The sequence below is a fragment of the Drosophila virilis genome, chromosome 3 (genome assembly GCF_030788295.1).
Source record: "Drosophila virilis strain 15010-1051.87 chromosome 3, Dvir_AGI_RSII-ME, whole genome shotgun sequence".
Lineage (NCBI taxonomy): Eukaryota > Metazoa > Arthropoda > Insecta > Diptera > Drosophilidae > Drosophila > Drosophila virilis.
Window position 1 is genome coordinate 13,371,214 of NC_091545.1, and position 21,574 is coordinate 13,392,787.

At 39.5% G+C, this 21,574-nt stretch overlaps 1 protein-coding gene across 3 annotated transcripts; it reads left to right on the top strand.

Annotated features, from left to right (window-relative positions):
- Positions 1-444: 444 nt before the first annotated feature.
- Positions 445-19,571, top strand: DIP-delta (Dpr-interacting protein delta). 3 transcript variants are annotated; one of them, XM_002047340.4, is made up of 12 exons: positions 445-574; positions 5,724-6,276; positions 7,809-7,915; positions 8,997-9,201; positions 9,276-9,437; positions 9,885-10,013; positions 11,614-11,704; positions 11,938-12,021; positions 12,543-12,652; positions 14,132-14,194; positions 15,252-15,527; positions 15,633-19,571. In XM_002047340.4, the coding sequence occupies exons 2-12, from the start codon at positions 6,162-6,164 to the stop codon at positions 15,695-15,697; spliced, it is 1,407 nt and encodes a 468-aa protein (XP_002047376.2). In that variant the 5' UTR covers positions 445-574; positions 5,724-6,161; the 3' UTR covers positions 15,698-19,571. The 3 variants fall into 3 exon arrangements, with proteins under 3 accessions (XP_002047376.2, XP_032290860.1, XP_070064399.1); XM_032434969.2 differs by having other exon boundaries at positions 445-560; XM_070208298.1 differs by lacking the exon at positions 445-574 and adding an exon at positions 619-685.
- Positions 19,572-21,574: the final 2,003 nt, after the last annotated feature.

The window sequence follows — 21,574 nt, forward strand, 5'->3', positions numbered from 1 at the left end:
ACAGTCAGCGCCGCTCTTTGTATTAATTTGTGCACACATTCTTGGCCAATGAGATTTATGCGCTGCGTATTAGGTTTTTTTTCTCTTGTGTTGTAGTTGTTGTTGGGACACCCACAAAGCAGACGCTCGTTCCACCCACACAAATACACACATCCACACGTATTGTCACTACGTTGCCAGTTGGGAGCGATGTTCGAAAAAGGCGCGAATGTTTATTTTCCTTTTTTTTTTTGTTGTTTTCCTTTGCAACGCACGTGTTTCGTTCGAAAACGGCGACGCAGGCGCAGCAACAACAACAACTTGAGCGAAACTCGAAACTTGACGAAAGACGAGCACGAGCAGCGCAGCCGAAGCCGAAGCGAACTTCGGCTGCGCCGGCCGAATGCTGCGGCATTGGCTGCCAATGAAGCGAGGCATCGAGCCATCAGTTCGACTCGAAACTGCGCCGGAAGTGGACGCCAAACGTGGCCGTGTTAAGCAACAACAACAACGACATCGACAACATAAAAAGTGCCGTTCTGTGTGTTGGCAACAACTGTGTTCGCGTGTTGATGCTGCATGTAATGGCCATAAAGTAATTAAATTAAAATTTAATTAAATAATTAAAGGCTTATCAAATGCTCGTGACAAATTTAACTTAACATTAAAAGTGTTTAATTGTGCTGCGATAAAACGTGGCCAGAACGTAAATGCCGCTTGGTTAATCCTACCTGAACTTCACTTTGTAATTTCCATGGGCGAAAATTCATTAAAAAAAATAAAACATACAACTACAAATTCCCCTCATGAAGCTCCGCCCGCGCACATAAATTTCACGGCAATCAGCCAACAGCACGGACAACACCGGCAGCCGCGTTGCAAGTCATCTAAACTTCATTTGTTGCGCTGCGGCTGCTTATGCAGCAGCTCCTTATTCAAAGACTCCGCTTTGTTTCATCCTGCTGCCTGCTGCCTGCTGGCCGGGTTGAAATATTGCTTTCATTATTTATGTTAAGTTTATGCAACATTCTCTACGCTTTTGCCTGATGTTCTTCCTGCTGCTGTTGCACTTTGGCGCACTTGTTTTTAATATCCTTCAGCTTGTAAAGGCATTACGGCTCGTGCCACAAAACTTTCAGCGGTAACTGCAGACCCAGCACACTGATCCAAATTACGCGGCAATGGTTTTTCTATCATTTGCCTCGTTAGAGCAGTCTCCGTTGGTTTCTTCTTGTCGCACTCCCCACCGCCGTAGGACATCAGCTGTCTGCTTCAATTCTTGGTCTAATGCAGCAGGAGTTATTGATAGCTATGCATAAATAAAAACAACTGCTTACACTTTGAAGCAAGAAGGATTTGTTTTTCATTTATTGATTGAGCGTTGGAAATAAATCAAATCCTGAGTTATTGAAAAGTGTAATATAATCTTTTCCGTACATTTCGCTAAAGTGTGGATTGTGTCCTGATTGAAACGCGGATTGATGTTTAGTTATGACTGGTTCTAGAAGAAATTGTGATAGTTTGATGCAAAAGAAAATTCTCATAAATAAATAAGCCAACAAGCAAACAGACACTTAACGAGGCGAAAACTAAACAACGCTGTTTTAACTATTTATGAAAGTTTAAAAGGCTGAAAGTTGTGCTGTCTGGTAAAGTGTCATAACAACGCATTAGACCACATACATTATTAAACAATATCCTTTTGATATTCCATAAATATAAAAAATTCTCTACAACTAGCAAGCACAAAGTCTCAATTGTTCAAATGGACCGCAAAACTGCTTTTGGCTTGCTTTTTTTTAAGCTACTTATGAGCTCTTCCTCTCCAGCCCAAATGCAAACAGCCAAAGGGCGCTTTCTGGTATTGTTTTGTATGTCCTCCATTTTGAACAAAAGATGCTTCTAATAGCCAAAATAAGCTAATTAGCGGTACAAGGCAAAAATTGCTAAAAAGCAGCAAATGAAAAATAAAAAACAAAACAACAAATTGGCATAAAAAATGCCAAATAAAAATGCCTTTGTTTATTTGGGATGGCAATTATAATGTTGACTGGGGGTGTTTTTTTTTTTTTAATGTCTTTTGTTCTGCTCTTGCATACGAATTAACTTCTTAATGTTCATTAACTTGTTGGGGCATCATCATGTCAAATGTATATGTACATGTATTCTCATATGCATGCGGAGTACACTCCTTTTTTTTCGTACAGGAATTTTTGGTTGGCTTGAAACATGACTTTAATGCACTTTCTCTACTGCAGCATTGTGGTGGCTGCTGCTGATGCTGCTGCATTATCCATTATCCGTTCTCTCTGCCGTCACGCTGTCAGCCGCGATTCCATTTGCACTGGCTGCTGTCAGCTAGCTGCCTATCCGTCCGTCCGTCTGTCTGTCTGTCTGTCTGTCTATCTGTCTTTCTGTGCCACCACTCAAGATGCAGTCGAGATGACAGCCTTTGGATGCCATTTCTTTGCTCCAGCTCGGGCATAATTTACATTGTGCGAATGGAATTGAAAATTTCACACACACAAAAAAATGCATTTGTGGCATGAAGCTTTTATTTTTTTCTTTTGCATATATAAAAGTTGGCTTGGTTCATTTATTTATGTCAGGCACTTGGGTTGTGATTTTTAGCTTTGTTCATTTGTTTTCAAACTGATTGCATCATAATTACCCAACTGACGTACCGATTTTATGCGCTTGCCTCCGCCCCCTGCGCTCCTAAGTGCTTTTTAACGAGCTGCTGCTGTTGCTGCTGCCGCTGCTGCTGTTGCTGCTTCTCATGCTTTGTTCGTCCATTTGGATATTTGGGTTCCATTCCTGTGCGCTACATGGCCGAAAATAAATGCTGTAATTTCCAGCCATGTGCGTTTCTCTGATTTTGTCGCTATAATCTGGTACATGAACCCATAATTTGTAATTTCAACCTAATTACTTTGCCTGCTGCCAGCGTGTGTGTGTGTGTGTGTGGTTGTGGGCTGGCCAGGGGGGCGTGACGGAGCCAAAAACATTGTCGTCAGCCATAAAATGTCAGCAGCAAGCAACAAAACGCCCATTTCGGCAGCAGCAGACTTCACATGCACACACACACACACACACACACACACACACACACACACACACACACACACGTACGCACGCCCAGCCACGCCCCCTCATTCAGTCATGTGTGGCCAGTACATGTATTTGTGGCTGCCGCATTGCTAGCTGCTGAAATTTGTGGCGCGACATATGTAAATTTCTGACAGCTGTTTGGAGGTCATTGAAATTGATTTTTAGTTGCATTGCTTTGTTTTATTTTTTTTTGTTTCAATCCAAGTAAAGGATTTTAAATATAAGTTTGCATATAATGGGTATCTAAATTACCTATTGCAGGGCTAGAACGAAAGTAGAGTTGATGGCTTGATAAGTTAAATGGAAAATACACAAAAAATAGAATGTATTTTGTGATAGCTGAGCTAAAATGCTTATGATCAATTTGATTTAGATCATCTAAAATGGAGGGATATAAAAATTTTAAACAAAAACAAATCGAAAGTAAAAAATTTGATAAAAGGGTCTAAACTCATAAGATAGGGAGACAAACTACTATAATTCTTCAATGTTGATAAGATTACAAAATAGACTTGAAGCAAGCAGGTTAAGCAAATAACAAGGGAGTAGATCCTTTTATATATAAAATGAAAGTTTTCCCATTAAAAATAATTGTTCGCTTTAAATTTCGCTGCCTACTTTTCGGCGCAGCATCTGAAGCCTACAATTTACATATTTTAACTGTCAGTACGCGCAATTAAACATTTTAAAAACACATTTCATTTCCAATTTTATTAATTTATTGCAGCATTTTAACATTAAATACTATTATTATTGTTTTCTTTTATTACATTTGGAGAGAGTTAAAAAATCGGCCAGCAAAAGAAAAATCCATTGTTCTATACAATGTCAATTATATTTAATGCAAGCGATTTTCATAAAGCTATCTTCTGTGAAATTTTTATAAAAGTTACATACAATATATATATATATATATTTAAATGCACGTTTCGATAAAAACTGAGATGAACTCCACGTGCACGACATGAGGCCTGTTTGTTGTTTACATTTTTATTTTATTTTACTATGTAAATGTTATGCCAGGCGCAGTTTTAAATACTTTGAAAACAGTCGCAAGCAAAAAAAAAAAAAAAAAAAAAAAACAAAATGAAAAGTATTATACGATTATTCGTTTTATTATTAAATGCAAACGCATAAATATTTAAGCCAAGCGAAACTGACGACAAAAAGCGGCAGTTAAATCAAATATTAATGTCTTGATGCGACAACTGGAGTGGCGGCAGTGGCATATAACAGCAGGGGGCGCGGCACAGGATGCTGATATGTCATGTGCATTCATAAATCATTTGGCAAAATTGAACTGGCCAAGTCACAGTGCGCCACAAAACCCAAACGTATCAGTCAGTTAAAGTGCATTTAAGCGAATAAACGTAAAGACAGTGTGTATGCAATGCCAGTTGCTTAAACGAAGTATAAATACTCTTTTTTGAAACAGTTATCTATACGATTTGTTCCGCTTCTCACTTATCCTCTTTCTCTGTACGACTGGCCCCATGGCCACTTTAAATTAAGTTCTAAATACTCTTTTTTTTTTAAAGTAAGTGCATTATTGAGTTATCTTCCAATGTCAGTTTGAATAAAACCTTGTTATTTGAGGTCTTAGCCCTAAGCATACAGCCTGTTTCTGAATTGAGTTTTAAATTGTCCTCCATTATCAATTTAGTTCGACAAACGCTGAGCGATTTTCTGTCAGTCTTTTACAGCAATAAGTCGTTCCTGTTAAAAGTAACTACTCAGCCGCATTGGGCCTCGATTGTCGCCTCTTTACTCTGTCGTATTAATCCTTTATTGTCACTTAAGTTTATGAACCCAGAGCAATTACATATTAGTCGCATTGGTCCTTCATTGTTACTTTAAGCCATTTTCATTATTTAGAGCCGTTTCCATTAAATAGATCTCTCCAAAAGTGTTTGTATAAATCGAATGTAGTAGTCATTATGCCCTCGTAAAGCGTGTAAATGTACAACAATAAGAGATGGCAGCGAAACGAAATGTAACAATTCATGCGCAATGAAAATGTGGCCATGTTATGACAACGACAGCCGCAGCAACAACAACATCTGCAATAAAGGCAACAATAACAACAATAACAACAGTAGCAGCAGCAGCAAAAACAACAACAACTGAAATGCGTATTGGTCATAAAATAGCAACATCAATGCAATGCATTCATTCACTCTGGTCCGGAATACAGCGCTATTAATAATAAATGTAGCACTGGTTACGCACACACACACGCAGACACACACACATGCGTGCAGTCACACACACAGCAGTCAAATGAACTTTGCAAACCGAAATTCCCGACAATAGCAAAAACAACAAGTTACCAACGAGTCATAACCCATAAAGCCCAACAGCTACAATGGGTGGGTTTGTTGTTGTTGCTTTTGTAGTAGTCACACATGCACACACACACATGCACACATAAAACATTGTAAAGACCATCCACACACACGGCAACAACATAAACAACACGAATTGAGTATGCGAGTGCCATAATAATAATAAATGCTATAATCCCTGAAATCGTTTGCGCCTCTGCGAACACCTCCTGAACACGCCCCGCACAGTCTTCTCACCAATCCAGTGTATGCATTTTTTATTTTCAATTTTCATTGTTTCGTCTCCAGCAACAACGAGAACAGCAGCAGCAACAACAACAACAACGACAACAATCAGCGCATCAAGTGAATTAAGCGATTTTTAAAGCTTTACGCTAAATGAAATTTGAATTGCCGTTCAACGAATACACGAAATACACGAAAGTGTTCACTTGTGTGTGCAAATTAAATTACGCAAATCAAATAAATGTTAAAAAAAACCAATGCAACAAAAACCCACAAAACAAATGTATAAAATGCATGGGAAATAAAAGTAAACCTGCAAATGGAAATTGCTGTGAAAAACTAAACCAACAGAAATATAAATAAAAAAAATAAAAAGGAAAGTCGCGTAATTAAACGAATATATATTAAAGTATATATTCTCTCTGCGCATGTGTATGTGTGCGTGTGTATGTGTGTGTATTTAACTAATTCTAATTAAACGCACAAATTGCAATACACAAAATGTTTATAATCACGGTAATTAAACTTTTGCTAATTGCGCTCAACATATTTCCAAGCCGTTTTACAAATCGGCGGATTATGTTTCTCATCTATATGACGAATCTAGTGACACATGGTAAGTTCTTTGAATTGATTTAAAAAATTTAACCAGCTTTTAAAAAAATAAGTAGCTTACAGAAAAAATTATCATAAACAGACTTTGCTTTGAAGCTTTAACTTGTTGCGAACTGCAAGCGTCAAGATTGCATGACAAGCAAAGCTTTGAACTGAGATTTGTTATTGGTAGGGTTTTAAGTCACAAATTGCTTGCATTTTTGTAGATTTTTATATAATTTGATTTATTTTTTCGTAGATATGTTTTTAATAAAGAAAAACAACAATTATCTAGGTTCATTTATTATTAAATTTCCCCAATTATGTAAATGAATATATTTAAGTCAGTTTTATTTTAAAGCACAGCTGCAAAATATTGCCCCAACCCATCCAATTATTTTATCAATTTTATATTTGCTTAGATTTCAACGAAGAGCTGCGCGCTATTTGAACAAAGCATTCCGGACAGTGAAAGGTGTTGGGTGTCGAAACTGTCGACTCGGAGTCGGAGTCAAGTCGAGTCGAGTAGTCATAATTTAATTAGTAAAATGAGACCTCAAATTGCCCGAGACGACGATGGCATCAAGCGGCTAGCTTGCATTCAATTTCAATGCCAGGTCCGTGTCCGTGTCCATGTTCGTGTTCGTGTTCGTGTTGCTCGCATGTGCCAGGTGCAATGTTGGCATGCGGGCCGCCAACTGCGTGTTGCAGATAACAAGGTCCGCTCCAACAGCACCGTGGTTGCACAGTTGCTGTGGCAATGGGGGCACATCGTGGCAGGCATCCACTTGCCGTGCTTAACAGCCTGGCTGGTGTTTTGCTTTTGTGCGCCATTTCCGTGGCAAAAAAAAAAAACAGCACACGAAATGAATGCATAGAAAAACAAAAGTGCCATCGCAACAGCAACAACAACCAAGGACGTCCGCAATGCCTCAACAGGCTGCGGTAGCCGCTACGGACTACCGACTACGTGCCGACAACAGCTCCGGCTCCCGGCTCCCGGCTAGATAAAAAACGAAATACGAACAAAAAAAAGAAAGAATAAAAACACACTGCTTTGTTAAATTATTTCATAATGACACTAACGCAGCCGTTGATTATATTTGGCCTGCGGGTCATGGAATTCCGGCAGCAGCTGCTGCTGTTGCAGTTGCAGAAACGCGCAGCATCTACATATATTTGCATTGGATTCTATGACTTTTTTATGCAGCTGGCCAAGCTTTATATATAATTAATATGTTTGATTTACGCAACTATCTTCCTACGGGAACTATTCAAAAATATGTGCCCCAAAAAGTATGCTTCAATCATTTTTGTGCAGCTTTTTAGGGAGCATAGTTTGACTTTGATTTCTGGGCATCTTTTCCATACAATATAAACTCTAATTGAAAAAGTTTGTTCTTCACATTTATAGTTTTTCATGCCTCTCTATTTTTAGTTTTCTCTGTTAGGGTATATTTCCCTTCGGTTATTTGCATACCGCAAACCATATTATTTAGCTGCATCTGCTGCTCATTAGCTAACCGAGTTGTCTATTCCCCTCTTCATTCACAGTTATGATGGATGAGCCCCGCTTTGCGCAGCCCATACCAAATGTCACCGTTGCCGTTGGTCGTGATGCCAATCTGCCCTGTGTGGTCGAGCATTTGGGCGGCTACAAGGTGAGTGGGGTATTGGTGTAAATGGGAGATGGGCGGCATTTCCAGAGTGTCATAAATCGTGCGTACAATGAACGGCGCGCATCACAATGAAGTTTCAAGCTGGCGACACTGTCTAAAATCAATTTTGTGAATTGCTCTGACGCTGTGTGTCTGAGTGTCTGAGTGTGTGCGTGTGTGTTTTTGTGTGGGTGTGAGCTGAATTGACAGCCAGAAACAGAGACAGACATGTGCTGTTCTGTCTATGACAAGTTGTTGGCCTGGGCACAGTGATAGAGTACACTGTTGAGTGACTGCTTTCGAGTCTATGGCAATTTTCTCTATTTGAATTTATCGGGCAACTGATAAAAAAGAAGTCTTCACATCAACTAAATCAACAGTTTGAAAACTTCGGGCACAAAAACTAATAACCCAAACGTCTTGCACCCTCGACCACGCCAGCGGAGGGTGCATTGTGTGAACCCAACAAAATGACGAGCAAATCACTTATCATTTATCTCAGTTGCGCGCGCTCATAACAAATCACAAATATTTACTCGCCATATCAACTTTATATAAAACGCTGCCCTGCGCTAGCGCTTGCTGTCTGCTGCCTGCTGCTTGTCCTCGTCACTGGACATGCGAGGAGTACAAGGCGCCAAGTCTCTGTCTCAGGCAGCTTCTTCTATCTGGCTCTTATTGGACTTTCATCAACATTGGTTGCCAAGGAGCGGGCTGCTGCTGCTGAAAACGAGAAACTCATTGCTGTCACTGGGCAGAAAGTAAATTTGAAAAGTTTGCAGCGAGGGCGGCATGGCTGCAAAATCCTTGCCGGGACATGAACTGTCCTTGTGTCACACGCAATGTAAGCAAACGAAGCCAAACTGATGCGGCTAGCACAAAAAAAAAATTGTATTAAAAAAGCGGAAACAGCTGTCAAGTTGGCTTTTTTCTTTTTCTTAGCCACACTCATGCGTCACAACAAGGCGTTCATTTATTATAACTACAGCTCTGTGTGAGAGTGTGTGTGTGTGTGTGTGTGTGTGTGGTTGAACTTAGCTATGTGTGCAGCACAGTTGAATATCGATTGGCTTGTCCTTTGTAGGTGGCCTGGATACACATTGATCGCCAGATGATACTCACCATACACCGCCATGTCATCTCGCGCATACCACGCTACAGCATCACCTATGCGGACAACACGTGGCTGCTGCACGTCAATCAGGCGCATCAGGACGATCGCGGCTATTATATGTGCCAGGTCAACACCAATCCCATGATTAGCCAGGTTGGCTATCTGCAGGTGGTGGGTAAGTGCTGCAGTTAAAGCCAACAGCCTAAGCTGTATACTCTAGTCATATATATCCCTCTCGTCTCATTGCAGTGCCACCCAACATACTGGACATTGAGAGCACCCCATCTTCGGTGGCAGTGCGTGAAAATCAAAATATCAATATGACATGTCGCGCCGATGGATTCCCAACGCCAAAAATCATATGGCGTCGAGAGGATGGCGAGGAAATTGCCGTAGAGAAAAAGAAAAAAGGTATGAGCGTGTCAAACTTTGATACGGGTTGCTTTAACAGTTAGACAATTGGAAAATAAATAGATTTGTTTTATTTCAAATGTTGACTGTAAATTACTATTATCCACAGAATTATTTTTAGTATAAGATAAATTTAAAAGCGAGCGATTTCCAGTTTTATTTGACAGTCGCTTTGACTAAGATTTACTTTGAATTATTATTTGCTGTAGAGATTAAATTTTTAAATTTCATATAAACTCTACATTTATTATTAGTCTTTAAATTTGTACAAGAATTTCTTTAATTTTTTTTTTTAAGTTTTTCTCCTACTGTAGTTTCGAAGCTGCCCACTCTTAGACACATTTCATTTTGCCGGTTTCTCATTGAAAATTCTCTATGCTCTGCACGTTTATTTCTATGGTGCGGACACTTCCTTCCGGGAAACATCAAAACCAACAACAATAACAGTTCTGGTGTACGATGGCGATATCCTGCCGCTGACCAAAGTGAGCCGCAACGAGATGGGCGCCTATCTGTGCATAGCCACCAACGGAGTGCCGCCCTCTGTCTCGAAGCGCATAATACTGGATGTAGAGTGTAAGTATTCCGCAATATAGACAAACATATAAGTGTGTGCACGAGTCGATTGACTTGAGCGAAATGAAAACTATATAAGTATATATACACACACAATACATGCACATATCGAAGCGGCGGCAGTTTACGTTCAGCTGGTCACATTATATTGCCGGGGCTGTAGCACGCGCGTGCACTTAACGAGAACGATGACAACGACTCGCAGAGACTCGCGATGGAGTGAGTATCTATGCGGCACATTCATCCATCTATATGGCCATTGAGGCAGTCTGGAGTCGTATACCTGCCGCTCATCAATTTAACTGCACGCTCGCTCGTCGCGCGGCCGTGACAAACGCAGCCAGCGACCTGGCTGGTTCCTGCTAATGCAGCTGATATATGATGGAGTCGAGCCGGGCGTTCATTTAAAGTTGTGCGGCTGTTGCTGTCTGCTGTCTGCTGGTTGCTGGTTGCTGGTTGATGCATGCTGTGTGCCAAGTAAACGCTTGTTAATCCTAACGAGTTTCTTCGCGCCACCCCTCCCAACCCACCTTAGGGCTGCCTCAGGCGGCCCACACATTGACAATAATTCACGTCACGTAGCTGCAATAAAGTCACTTGCCGGCATTGCACGTATGACTTTGACGGCATTTCCCTTCGTTTCGTTTCGTTTTTTTTTTTTTTTTTTTTTTTTTTTTAACCCACCACCGCCCCCATCTATTTTATTATGAACGTTTTTGTGCGTGGCCCTGTGCAAGGTAGTTAGGGGATGCGCGATCCGCCATGTTTTGAAATACAGGTAGGCGCATTGACGGGAGCGCGCTTAAATTTCCAACAAGCCGTTCGCTGTTTCAATTACGTGTTTGCATTGTGCACAAAACTGGGGCAAACTTTGGTAAATGCGCGAGAAAAACAGATACTTTAGCTGGATGGGGGCTTTGCCAAAGCTGTGTGTGGATATATTGATAGGGTAGATTTTGTGCAACAAAATTGATAGATATTGATTTATAATCGTCAATGGCGTAAATGCCATAATTTAAGGATTTTTTGTGGAGCTACTCAAAGTTATTAAATTGTCGCAATTTTTGTTATAACAAGAGCAAAACAGCAATAAACACGCTCGAAGCAGGTCTAGGTTTCAACATGGCAACATTTTTATATTAACTAGCTAGCTAGTTAGCTCTAAACCAGCCACTATGTTGGTACCAAAAATCCACAGCACGTAGTTCCTGCAAAACTCGTTTCTTCATCATTTTCTTCATTTCTATTTTTTAAGAGTCAGGCTGGCAACGTGTTGTCTCATTGCCAGGTCTCGTAGAAGTGTTTTTCAGCTTTGTCATTGCACTTTCATTTTAAGCTTGCCAGACAGACGACACACACATACACACATGGTGAAAATTGAGCAGCAGAAAAGCGAGACAGACACATATTGAACATACGTAATGCTGCAGTTTATGCGTACTTTGGCCAAACGCTTGAAATGCAACGCCACCTTGCCTAACGACATACGTGTATATGCATACATACATACACAGTTGCATACATATTTCTCGGTATTTCCATCTGGTATCATTCACTTTATCAACATTTCTCTACTTTCTCTGCCCCGCGCTTTATTCAGTCTCGCCAATGATTTGGGTGCCGAATCAACTTGTTGGCGCGCCAGCTGGCACAGATGTAACCATCGATTGCCACACCGAGGCTCATCCCAAGTGAGTTTTTCATTCATTTTAAAATATTTTTCTTTTTTAAATTGCGATATAGCATACATTTAAGCGTACTCTCCGTTTTTTTTTCTATCATTTTAACGGGCTTCTATTGCACCTGCAGCTGTTAGCTGATCTGCCTTTGATTTTGAAATGCACTTTGTTTTTCGTATTCTATGAAATCGCCCCCCTTTTCAAATATGATGAAAAATGGTTTTTGTTGCTTTTGTACTTTTCAGAGCCATCATCTATTGGGTATACAATTCTGTAATGGTATTGCCCAGCAAGAAATATAAGACCGACTACACAGAGAACTCGTATCGGTAAGTCAAATGAATGAAACTTTAACCCCGAAACACGCCCCTTCAAAATGGTGTTGTTAAATATTTATTATGCATTTGCTCTTGACTACAACATTGGCAGCTGCTGAGTCAGGAGCAAAAACACCAATGCATACTACATTTCATTGCATTTTCCCGAAAACGATTTCGCCTTCAAATCACATGTTACTCATTTCTTGTTTATTTGCCATTAAATTGAAATTTTAAAGCTCATATTAACGCTGTGCATTTTAAGCTTGTTTTCGAATTAATTAAAATATCGAAATGTGAAACATTTCAAATTTGCTTTTCTCTCAAATACAATGTGGCCTTTAAACAGTCAGCTTCGGAGTATTATTTATTGGCCTTTTGTCTGAAATCTTAAACTTTATGTATACAAAAATAAATAAATTCTGAGCTTATCTCTTTGCTATAAATTAATGGCGATATCGATTTGTGGAACACCTGCCGTTTGCTTATTTCATTTCCATATGTTTTCTCGCTCTAACTGCCTATTTTTAAAGCGCCCACATGAAACTGACGATAAGAAACCTACAATATGGCGACTTTGGCAACTATCGATGCATCTCAAAGAATTCTCTTGGGGAAACGGAAGGCTCCATACGTGTTTATGGTAAGTGCATTTGTATTGGTAGCTTAAGTGCACTAGTTGCAGCCAACATATAAGCACATAGACACACACACACACACACACACACACACACACACACAAATACATACCGAATGCAATATCGAGCGCCCTTTGTGGCACAATTTCGCCAAAAGCTTTTACCTATGTGCCGCTCCAGCTCCCACAAGCAGGCCGATTCCGAGCGGAGTCGAACTGCGGCTCGTCTAGCTCCGATATGTGCACTGTGCTCTGGAGCGTAAAACTAAACGAGAGGCCACCAACGGAGCTGAACTGCGTCTGCTTCTGACTCCGGGCTTGGGTTTACATTCGGACCTGCCAAACAAGCAGTAGCAGCAGCCACAGCAGGACACGTAGATACATTCACCATAAACGTAAACATAAAATAAAGGTGCATTCTGGAATTGTTTGACTTTGTATCGTGCACGCTGCAAAAACTCGTAGAGCCATTGAGCCTGGGAGCCTGGGTTACCTGCCTATGTGGGGTCGCACGTATCGTCTGTGTTTCTTTATATTTAGAGACTTTCATTTATTTATTTATTTTTTTATGCACTACAGAGCCGTAGCTGCGTTCGGGAATGAATGAATAAAGAAAAGGTCGCTGATGCTTTGATTGTGTCTGAGAAGGTCGTAACCTGATGATGTCGTTTATACCCTTTTAGAGGGTATTACAATTGTTTCATGAAATGTGTAACGCATAGTAGGAGACAAGTACAACTCCTAAAGTATATATATTCTAGATCAGCTTAGAGAGCCGAGGTAATATAGTCATGTCCATTTGATGGGCTGTCTTTTAATTTTTTGTATTTAATTAGGATCTTTGCATTAAACTCAGCACTTGCGACCTTCTCTATTCTCGCATATCTGCAAAACCGTAAGGCAAATGTTTGGCTAGGTTTGGCTAATATATGGGCCCTATAATACCTTAGCGGAGAGTGAAAGCAGATACGCATTTTGAGTTAAAATTCCTCTATTATTATCTTAATATCCCAGCTTTAATGCTAGAAGATTTTTCTGAGAGGTCAAAAGTACATTTCCATTATTTATTTATTAAAAAAAAAATATATATATATATAAAAAATTTAATTATAAATCCAATTAAATTGAATACATTTTCGCAACATCATGTTGACCCACATTTTATATATAATGTGGCTTATCAAGGCTTTATATGTATATGCATATGCTTTTAATTTATTTTCTTTAAGCTGCCTGCAACTTGAACGATTGAGTTCAAGAAGGAAATGGTGTGACCTTTCCACTGGCACCACTTGACACACAAAACCACAACGCAGCTGGCATATATTTTATGCAAATACACTTTATATACATATATATATATATATTTGTATACACACACACACACACAGACGGGCGCACACAAGGACTGAAATTAAAAACTCATTTGGTTGATTTTATCATAATTAATTATGCGATGCTATTCGATTCCGTTTTGTTTTACAGAGATACCTTTGCCATCAACACCATCCAAACAAGTAACACACACCACCGTCGAGTCCAGGGAGAGTAAGTATAGTATCAGACGAGCTGATGTTAGCGATATGTATTTGGGTGGAGTGGGGCCAGGGCCACGGCTGGAGCTAGGGCTGGAACTGGGGCCGGGGATAGATGCTCGCTTTTGTGCTTAACACATCCCGTGGAGCGTCGAGAGCGACGAGCGTTGCATAAACTGTGAAAGTCACACCGGCAAACCGACACTTACTCTGATCCACACCCACCCACACACAAACTAAAAAACGCACACACCCGCACTCACACTCACAGAAAAGGATACAGGATACGGCGAGCCACAAACAAAACTGCGAAAGTAGCAGCTAAGCCAGGCAGAGCCACACATACCGACGCAGCCAAACACATAGTGGCATACTCAAGAGAGTGTTGTGGGGGCGGCGACACGCCCACAGAAAGAGATAAAGTAAAGCAAAGCACTTTTGACTATTTCAACGTGGGGCTTTCGAAACTCAAGTCGAGCAGAAAAGTACACACACTTTCAAGTTCTGTGTGTTCCGCCGGCTGTGCAAGTCCAGGGCAAAGCAATATGCTGCGGATTATGCTGCTAGGGATTTTCGGGGGCATTAGGTTGGAAACACATTTGAAACACTGCCGCGCTGCAAAAAACAACAACAGCAACAACAACAACAACAACTCTTGAGAAAGGACCAAACATATTTTATTTAAAGTGACTGGCGCGGTGGCGACTGCCACTGCAACGGAACGTAATCCTTGCCAGGCAACAAAGGATGTGTTATATCTATATATGCAGGAGCGTATATATATGTGTGTGTGTGTGTGTATGTGTATCTTTGTGCTGGTGTTTGTGCGCGTGGTAAATTTTTGTATCGCAGCCAAGTGGCTGCCACAAGATTTCCACACAATTTAACTTGAAAACCATGTCAGCAAAGGTTGAACAAGCTGTATGTGTGTGCGGACGTGTGTGTCTGCGTGTGTCCGTGTGTGTGTGGGGCAAGCTTTCTTCTTATTGAGTTATTAGCCATACTATAAACAAGCGAAGCGTACTAATTTTAGTTTCTTTCACCATCCCCATACTCTCGCACTCTTCTAGGCAATATTATACCAACTTTACGCAACGATTCAACGAAATCGCTACAAACGGATGTTTACGCCATGAAAAACGATTTGTATGCTGGCAGTGGCTCATCGTCGGCGGGCTCCAGCTCATCCGCGGCCTCGTCCTCATCGATGCAAACATCCTTGCTGCCCGGTGGCGCCCCAGGCAATAGCCTATCAGCACTAAGCGGCGGCAGCAAGGGCTCCCTGGCGATAGGCAAGAGCATGTTCTACACGGAACGTCCACCGAACGAGTACGCAAGCTCCACCGGTAAGTGTGTCTGCTCCTTTAAATCTATAACTAACCTGTGATAACTTAACCCATCTACTTATATATAATATTTATATATCTTTTGCGTATTTGTGCTGCACATAGGTGGAGCTTTACGTAGGCTATGTTGGCTGGGCGTAGGATTAGCTCTGCTGTTTGCTGCGCTTTGAAATCAATAATTTGAGTCAAACTAAAATAAACGTAATAAAAAATGGCATTTGTAAAATGCAGCCAAAGGGGGGTACAGGGGGTAGCTTTTAGGTGTATTCATTTCACAGCTGAAGCAAACTGAAAACTGAAAACCAAAATGAATACTAATTATGTTAATAGCTACAATAATAATATAACTAACGAATAGCTCACATTTAATTGAATTTGTTTATGGTAAAATTAAACAAATTTGTTAAATGAAAATTGACAATGAAAATAAGCGACAAAAATTATTAAACATTTTTGCTGGCGTGTGTAGCAAACACAACAAATGCTCATTATATGTACAATATGAAAACGTATACATAAGAGACACACACACATACAGACAAACAGAAGACTAGTGAAGAAAAGTTATTTGTACAATACAAAAATATGCATGTTCGTGAGCATAAAAAAAAAAAAAATTAATTCATATAGAAATTTAGTTTATAATAAAATTGTTGAGCTTTTGTTTTTGCGTGTGTTCGCATGTGAGTTTCCTAGGGCTTAGCATTTGGTTTTTCTTAAATACACATGCAAAAATATTTAGCCAAAAAGCAAAGCTTTTCCATCGAGCATTATTCTAGACTTAAATAATATTTTTCTTTGGCCAGATGCTAAGTGAATTTTCAATGGAAATGAATATACACTTGGATTACAAATAATTTAAAATGAAAAACAAAAAGGATAATCGTTTAAAAAAGCGTTGCATATTGCATAAAATTGCATATCTTAAGCAAATAACAGAATTTATCATATCCCAAACGTAAACATATGATGGAAATACATATGAAAATTGTGTCTTTTGTTCGTTTTGAGTTCTTAAATAGAGTTTCTAGTAGCTTAAGTCATGCAATACAAATTGCTGCAGTTCATTTATTGGGGTCATCATTAATTGAACATTTATTTACCATTGAAATTTTAGTAAACAAAAGCTTTTCATTTACATATTTAACTTTTATACACTCTTGCATTACATTTATATTTTTGAGCACTTGATTTTTTGTTAAATTTAATTTTGGATTTCGATTCTATGTACTTCATATCCGGCGCTTTTGCAATATTTCGCAATATAAAAGAAATTGCAATTTCCAAAATGCAGAAATTTCATTGAGCTGCTTGAGGCTGGGCAACGCTCCCAGGGCGGCAGCAAGCTGTCTTTACAGTTGTTGCCATGTTTGGTCGTGGCAATAAAACGCCTTAAAAATGTCATTAATTTTTACATTGCACGCCCACCACCCAGCTCCTCTCGCACTCGGCGCTCCCTGCGCGCCGGGCACCAGCCAGAAAGAAATTGCAATAATAATATTCTGGCAACGTTCACGTGGCCATTGGCTTGATTTTACGTATTCGAGCAAATTGTTGCTTACTGGCTTCGGTGTCCACATCCGTGTTCCTCGTCCTCGTTCTCGTCCTCGCAGCGCTTTTGTGCGCTTTCATCATTTTTTAATAAATGCACATGCTAATTATATTATTACTCATACGACCCGTGGCACGACATTGGCCGTAACGCCGAGCGCCGAGCGCCGCACGCCGAGTGCCGAACACGCTGAAACGTTGTCTGCGCGAAATACTTGCAATTAATTTCAGCATAAAATTGCGTGGCCTGCGGTCTCCCTACCCCGCACAATGACACACAGTTAACATGTCCAATTTATTGGTCATAATTCATGCAGACCAATGACGAGGCCCCCAAAGGCGGTCCACAGGCGGGCCCCCCAGTCGAAACCAAGCGACTATCGACAGCAAGAAAAATGGTATTAAGGCCAGAAGATATATGGCACATTTGCATATATATATATAAATATATATACAAAAAATGGGCAAGAGTTCTTCTCTGTCTTTGTGTATGTGTGTGTGTGTTTATATGCGCACATACATATATGATATGTTGTTGTGTGTGAGCGGGGTTAAGGGGCTGCCAATTTACTGTATTTATGTCATGTGTGTTGTTGCCGTAACTATATATGGTTTTAATAATTTCAACCGTGTTGCATAAAGTGCGGCGTACAGTGCGTGGCAGCTGGCCAAGCGGCAGAGCACACATAGTTAACTGTTAACCGATGTTAACTGCAAAAGGACTCGCTGCAGCGCCTAGATAAATGAGTGTATTCAAAGTAATATATGAATAGTCAACATTGTTGCCGTCACAATGCAACAAAATTAATGCTTTTTATTTTATTTAATATTTTTATTGTATGCTTTTCGTGTGCTCATTGTGTGATTGTTATTATTGTTGTTGCTGTGGAGCAAATAAGGACATGCGCGTGTTGACTTACATGCATTGTCGCTTCTGCCATTATCTCGAACAATGCAGCTAATTAAGTATTATAAATGCAAACCGTAAGGCAGCACGCAGTGCCTGTCCCAAGGACATCCACGGAGCCAACATGCGCTTTAAATTTGCGTCATTTGAAGCTGAACTTATCTTCACTATATCATTTATTTCCATTTATTGCTTATGATTTATAAACGGGCATTCAAGTTTTTTTCTTTCTTGCATCTCATTTAACATTAACTTGGTTCATTTAACATTAACTGATCTGCGGCTATTGTTTTTTCCTTTCCGTTTTACTCAACAAATATGTAAATAAAAAAGTTCGTTTCATATAAAACTAAATTATTATATATACATATATTAGCCGCTGTACACTAAATTGCCTTTTTATGTAAATAGCTAATAACAATTATAAATAATTATTGCCACAATAAAATTCAATAACACAGCGCAATATAACTAAACAAAAAAAACGTATTCCATTTCAAAAAGCATAAATAACAAGTTTTGAAAACAAAAGCTGCAAAAGTTTAAAGTAAAGAGTATAAAGAAAAAAAAATACAAAAAAAAAAGAAAGAAAAAACTTGCAGTGCTCGTATTTAAGCCGATTTAACTATAAATAATTGATAGAAAAATTAAGTGAAAATAATTGTAATAAATTATAATATGCATATACATATATTCATAAATATATATATATATATAAATAATTATGTTGTTTGTTGCCTGTATTTAAAATTTAAGATGAAATATCAAATCAATAATAGTATTCTAAATGTCGCAGGCTCTGCAACGGAAAATTTCCTAATCATACAGAAAGCTGCAAAAAATATAAACTAATTATTTGTGCTAAGTAATTGGTTTATTGAAGCGGCAAGACACATAAACAATAACTAAATAAAAATGCATCAAAACTTATGGAAATTGATTTGTTAAGCAAACAATTTAACGTAATTTATAAAGTTAAAATTGTATCATAATTTATTGCGCAGCAGCAGAAAAGTATGCAACCAAAGTTGTTCTTTTGAATTTGCTTTACAATTTAAACTTTAATTAAATGCCATTATTTATTTATTGTTTTGCCAGCCGCTCAGTTAAGAAGCTAAGCTATTGTAATATAAACAAATTAACTACAAAGTAAAGAAAAGAAAAGAAAAAACATAAATAATAGCAAACACACAAAATATGTATTTAAGATTGACACTAATTGTAAGCAGTTATTATTACGCGAAAATAAGCATAATAAAACTTAGGTTGATTGATACCAAAGCAAAGGGGCGAGTAAACGGGAAATGCAAAGCAGAAAAACCAAAACCCAAAAAAAAAAACAAAATGCGAACAAAATGGAGAACAAAGTAACGAACATAAATAACTGTTGTTTTATTCAGCAATTTGCATCTAATTCAGCGCTCAATTACATGCGTCGACGTCAACGCCGGCGTCGCTGTCAGCGTCGTATTTATGCAAATGCCTTTGGCTTTGGCTTTTCGGCGGCTTTACGGTGGGGTTTTGACATTTGGCTCTTGCCGGCTTTTAGGCCAAAAACGTTAATGAGCGCGTTTATTTTACAGCAGAGCAACAACTGCATTAAAGTGTGTGTATGTGTGTGTATGAGTGTGTGGCTAAGTGTGTGTGTGGTTGCTAATTGTTTGCGACATGCAAACAAGTTTAACACAAAATATGCTAAACATTTGCGAAGCAAAGAAAACTGTTTAATAATTTAATGTTATTTGCATAGATTTGAGCTGACGCGTTGACGTTGCCCAATTAAGCTCGACACGCAGCACACTAAAGCGCCAAGCCAGCCAAACCACCCACACCACGCACCACTTCAGCAGCAAGCGCATAATTTGTTTGTTTTCATGATGGCCAGACGAACTTTTTGGCGACAAAACGTTTCACTCGGCACGCACACGCTGCGTATACGCAATGTGCTACAGCAGCAGCAGGCTGCTTGGCAGGCAGGCAAGCAGGCGAGCAGACAGCTTAAAGCCGTGCGCTTCAATTTGGTTAACAACTTTTGCCACAAGCATGTAAACCACTTGGGCGCACTAACATTATCATAATTATAACATATATAGACAGACACCGGACGGAGAGAGAGAGAGACAGACAGACAGCGGGGCGGACGAACACCTTTTGGTTATCTCGTGGTTGACGCTGGCGCCACTTGAGCAACTTTTCAAAAGTCATTTAAATTATGCGCACAAAAGCGCGAAAATGATGCCACAACGTGAATTCAGGCGCCACTTACAGCCAGCACACACACACATACACACAGAGAGAAAGCGTGGAAACACAAGCGGAAACCACATTTGTCGGCAAAGTTTTGCCTACAGCCGCTTCAGCATAGCGAAAATAGTTGAGTGCAAAGCGTGCGCACACTTAAGATAAGCTTCAAGCACAAAACTTTCATCTTACAAATTCGCGCAGCACCCAACCAACCCGTCGCACACTCTTCTTTCATCTACCCCCTCACCAAACGCATTCAACAAATTAATTCTGCGCCCATATCTGTCTGCCCCACTGTCGCCATGTCTGTTTGTCCCTGCTGCCATTCGTGCCGCTTTTGCAGCTGCAGGAAATATGTTTAATTTCATTTAAATGTAGTAAGTGCAACACTTTGGTTAGCTTTTGCCACGGCATGGCGTCTGCTTATGGATAGCTGCTGCATGCAGCCGGGGGTTGGGGTTTGGCGCTTCTGGTTTACATTCATGCGGGGCTGCTGCTGCTGCTCGCTTCGCTTCGTAGCGCTGAGCAAATGCAATGTTAAAATTCTGTGTGTGTTCTTTGCCAGATTTTACACATTTATTTGTGTAAATGAGTTACAGCTCAAAGGATGCATTTGGGTTTGGTTTTTGGTTAATGAGTGCGAATGGCATAAGCAGCTGCTTTGATCAAGCAGCTTTTATTATCATCCAACGGGAATAAATAATTTTAGCTGAACGAACTCTAAAACTGTCTTACTATCCAAATATATATCCATTTTCCTCTTCAGCTTAAAATAGAAAAATGCAAATGACAAAAAGACTTGCAGGATATTTGCAGGATCCGCTATGTCAATTGATTTTAAATTAAATCAAATCCCCAAAGAGTCAAAAGTCTTTTACAACTATCAAATAGGTCAAACCCCAACAGCTATTACCTAAACCATTTAATTCAAACGTTTGCATATTAGTTTTATGCACTTGAAATTTAATTTGTTGTACATTTTATTTGAATTTTTTAAACGCAGTTTTAAGCACTTGAAATTTAATTTAAATTCATTTTGCACTTAACTTTTTCCAATGCCAACATTATTATGAACATTCTATAAACCAAAATAAACTTATAAAAATGTTTGCAGCCCGAAGGGATTTGCGAAACTTTGTGTGCATTTTTTAAACAGACGACGCAAATTGTGGAGCAGTTAAATTTTTGTTGTTATTATTGCCACATGCAGCATGCAACACTACTTACATGTATTTTGCATACTATGTTGCCATTGTTGTTGTTGTTGTTGTTGTTGCACTTTGCCCTGTCAACGCCATAGAGTTTGTTGCCTTTATTTGTCGAAACTCATCTGTCAGTTTTACAT